Source organism: Oryzias melastigma, linkage group LG15, assembly GCF_002922805.2.
Source record: "Oryzias melastigma strain HK-1 linkage group LG15, ASM292280v2, whole genome shotgun sequence".
Lineage (NCBI taxonomy): Eukaryota > Metazoa > Chordata > Actinopteri > Beloniformes > Adrianichthyidae > Oryzias > Oryzias melastigma.
This window is the reverse complement of record NC_050526.1, coordinates 5,627,848-5,631,715: the sequence shown is the minus strand read 5'-3', so window position 1 is coordinate 5,631,715 and position 3,868 is coordinate 5,627,848. Positions and strand designations below refer to the sequence as shown.

Genomic DNA, 3,868 nt, shown 5'->3' with positions numbered 1-3,868 from the left:
TAAGGTGTGTTTTGGATTTTGGCCCCCTGTGTGGTTGAGTTTGAGACCCCTGTTTTAGATTATACAACCTCTATTAAGAGATGTTTTGTCTCTTTTGTTTATAAGGTGGCAGTGCTGCTGTTGGGTGCCGTGCTGTGGGATGCGATATCCCTGTGTGGGTGAGATGAATGTCTGGGCTTGTTCCTATCACTGCTGACTGGATGGCGGACTAAATGGCCAGTGCAGCGGTGCAGTCAGAATGAATGGCTGGCTTCTGTCTTCACATGACAACCTGCAGCCTACCCACGGCTCTAATCCTCCACCAGAGGTCATTGATCTGGCTCATATTGATTCTGACTTTCCTTTTTCTTTCTTTTTTTTTTTTTTTTTTGTCCGGCCCTCTCTCAGATCTCTCTGCCCTGGCCAAAAAGATCAAGCTGGAAGCAATAGCCAGTTACCACAGCAACCAGCAACATGGCGCTACAAACGGTGAGAATGGTGACCACAACCCTGGACTGGGTGAGTGTCATCTTTTTTTTTCTTTAAATCTATTTGCACTTTGAGGCGTGTGAGGAGTTTCATGTTTATTTTCAAGTTGTTTTTTACATTTCTGAAGCCGAGCAGCTGCCGAGTCTGATTAAGCTGCGATTTGACATCAGCTTTCCTTGTTTTCTTTGAAAAGACAGTAAATGAAAGCAATACAGAGCGGTGCTGAGTCACTCCTGCAGATCGGTAATAAACATCTGGGTTAAGTAAACTAAATCATCAAAACACATGGAGCCGGTCTTTTCCCACAAACCTTTTTTTTCTCGTTGTTTTGATGAATAACCGTGAGCTGGAACACTCTGTCTCCATCTTGGATTCGTTTCATATTTAGAAGATTAAAACAAAAATGAAGTGTAGACATAAACATGTTAAAACTTCCTTTCTAGGAGAACATGTAAGTGTTCATTAAGGTAGCGTCTGTTCGTGGTATTTTCCAGTTTTAACCGGACAGATGCAGCCATTTTTCTGTAATAAGAGATGAAGCCTTGTTTCCAATGAGGCTTTGCTGTAAAAGTCAGTTAATTGTATTTTTTTTAAATCAATCTTTAATTAAAACAATGTATCAAAGTATCACTTTGATGAATCCATTGTATTCTAGAGCAATTCTTGTATTTCAAATTATCAAAAAATGCTTTCAGTTAGTTTTTAATGGACAAAATAATGATTTTATTAGTAAAAAGTTCATCCCTTGTTCAGTTTGAGTCACTAGTTGAGTGAAAATTTTATTTTATAACTACATAGTCTATTAATTCCATAAATCTATGGTCTTTTAGAGCAATTCTTGTTTTTTGAATCTGGGAAAAACTGCTTTCAGTTCGTTTTTAATGAAAATAATTGTGATTTTATGAGTAAAAAGTTCATCCCATGCCAAGTTTAAACCCCTAATTGAGTTAAACTGTTATTTATATATAAAAAAAATCACATCGATCCATCAATTCCATAAAATTCATTGTCTTTAAGAGCGATTCTCGTATTTTATTTTATTTATTTATTTTGGGGGGGCTGCTTTCAGTTAGATTTTAATGGGAATAATGATTATTTTATTGGTAGAAAGTTCATCAATTGTTAAGTTTTAACCCTTAGTTGAGTAAATTTTTTGTTTCATACTTGTCAAAATGGATTTCAGTCTACCAATTCCAGCAATTTGTTGTCTTTTAGAGCAATTCTTTTATTTTTAATCTAAAAAAAACTGCTTTCACTTAGTTTTTAATGGAAATATTGATGAATTTATGAATAAAAAGTTCATCCTTTGTTCAATTTGAATCATTAGTTGAGTGAAAATTTTGTTTCAAAGCTAAATATTCTATCAATTCCATGAATTAATTGCCTTTTAGAGCAAATTGTGTTGTTTTTTACTGGAAAAAAATGCTTTCAGTTAGTTTTTAATGGAAATAATCATATTTTATGAGTAAAAAGTTCATCCCTTGTTCAGTTTAAATCACTTAGTTGATTGAAAATTTTGTTTCATAGCTCAGTAATCTATCAATTCCATGAATCCATTGTCTTTTAGGGTTATTTTTGTATTTTTAATCTGAGAAAAACAGTTTTTTGGTAAGTTTTTAATGGAAATAATCGTAATTTTTTTTTTTAGGAAAAAGTTCATACTTTGTTGAGTAGTTGAGTAAAGGTTTATGCTTTAATAACAAGTCTATCAATTTCGTGAATCTATTGTCTTTTAGAGCAATTCTTGTATTTTTTTCTGGTAAAAACTGCTTTCAGTTAGTTTTTAATTGACATAATCACGATTTTATTGCAGAAAGTTCATACATTTTTTCCCTAGGGAACTGAAAATATTGTTTCATAACTAAATAAAATTGATTTAGATGAAAATGGTCAAACTTAATTAATATCTAACTATAAACCCAAATAAAATAGAAGAAGTATTTATTCATGGATACCGAGCCCAGTTTTCAGACATTCCCTAGTCAACTAAATATGTTTTCTTTGCATGTTCTGAGACAAATAGGCTTTATACTTTACAGGAGAGCATCAAATATGACACAATGAATCTCTTTATATTAGTTCCACGTATGTCAAAGTCTCCCTGACTCTTTTGCTTTTTTTAATCGCTAATAAAGCGTCCCTAAAGGTTGAGGAAACTTTATCGTAATAGTCAGGACTCTTGTTTCTAAAGACTTCTGTTTCTGTCCAAATCACTGCTACAACCTCTGTATTTGGAACCACAGGGGTCCACAGGAGGAGATTATAGATAAAGTTTTTTTTAAATTTCCTGAAAGCTTAAGGCTGCTCTTATTAATCCTCTGAGTCATACCGTTTCAGACGTTGTGACTTTTAAATTATTAAAAGTATTCATTGCCACATATGGAAAAGACATGTAAAAGGCATGAGTAATATTAAAAACATGATGATGTATTATGGCTAGAAAAAAGTGAAGCTGCAACTGAAGATTGTTTTAGGCATCTATGATGCATTTTTATTTTGTCCTGGCTGCAGATCGCGGCGTTCTCACCCGTATCACGGACTTCCACTGTTTTATCTGTTGTTGGGCTTCCACATCAGATTTTGTCACGCACAGCTGCCGGTCTGTTTTCTTAGCGTGTTTTTCTAAATCGTTTCTGTTAGGTAGCAGATGTGCAGTGTTTTTTTTTTGTTTTTTTTTACTACTGCGGCTGCTGGTTGTTTTTAAGCTACATTCCTTCACCTACTTCTGAGGTTTGCTTCCTCTGATCTGTGTTTGGAGATCAAACTCAGTGACTTTAAGCAAATGCAGGTTAATGCTCTTCAATTGTTGAGTTGTTTTTGAAACATTTAGTGCATATCTGTCAAAATCAAGGCCGGGGGGCCGGATCTGGCCCTCCAGGTAATTCTATTCGGCCCTCCAGATCATTTAATTATATTTTTATTGGTGGCTCGATGTTATCTTGCGGTTATTTTTAACTTGTATCATTTTGACAAAATATATGTTTATGGAGACTAAAATATTGAAAGATATTTAATGTTTTTTAGGTTGTTTTGGAGTTTAGCTAATATTTCAGCTACATCCTAGCTGTTAAGGCCAATTTAGGCTTTTTTTGTTTTGTTTTTTAGGCTGTTTTGGAGTTAAACTAATATATCAGCTCCATGCTAGCTGTTCTGGCTAATTTAGGATTTTTCAGTTTTTAGGCTATTTTGGAGTTTTTGGTTTTTTTTTGTTTTGTTTTTTAGGCTGTTTTGGAGTTAAGTAATTTTTTCAGTTACATGCTAGCTGTTTTGGCTATCCTAAGTTTTTAATTGTAGTTTTTTAGACTAATTTGGCATTTAACTAATATTTTAGCCGGCTATTAGCTTCAGCATTTTCAGCTATTAGCACTAGCATCTTCAGCGGCTAAATTCCACTTTCAGC

The 3,868-nt window shown here is 33.9% G+C and overlaps 1 protein-coding gene across 1 annotated transcript in view; it reads left to right on the top strand.

Moving 5' to 3' along the window:
• LOC112161820 (dachshund homolog 1) overlaps nt 1–3,868 on the top strand; it is a gene marked incomplete in the record, with an annotated part of 39,504 nt that overhangs the window by 13,613 nt on the left and 22,023 nt on the right. The window contains 1 exon segment of the mRNA XM_036215523.1: nt 388–498. Coding sequence (XP_036071416.1) covers nt 388–498 — 111 coding nt within the window.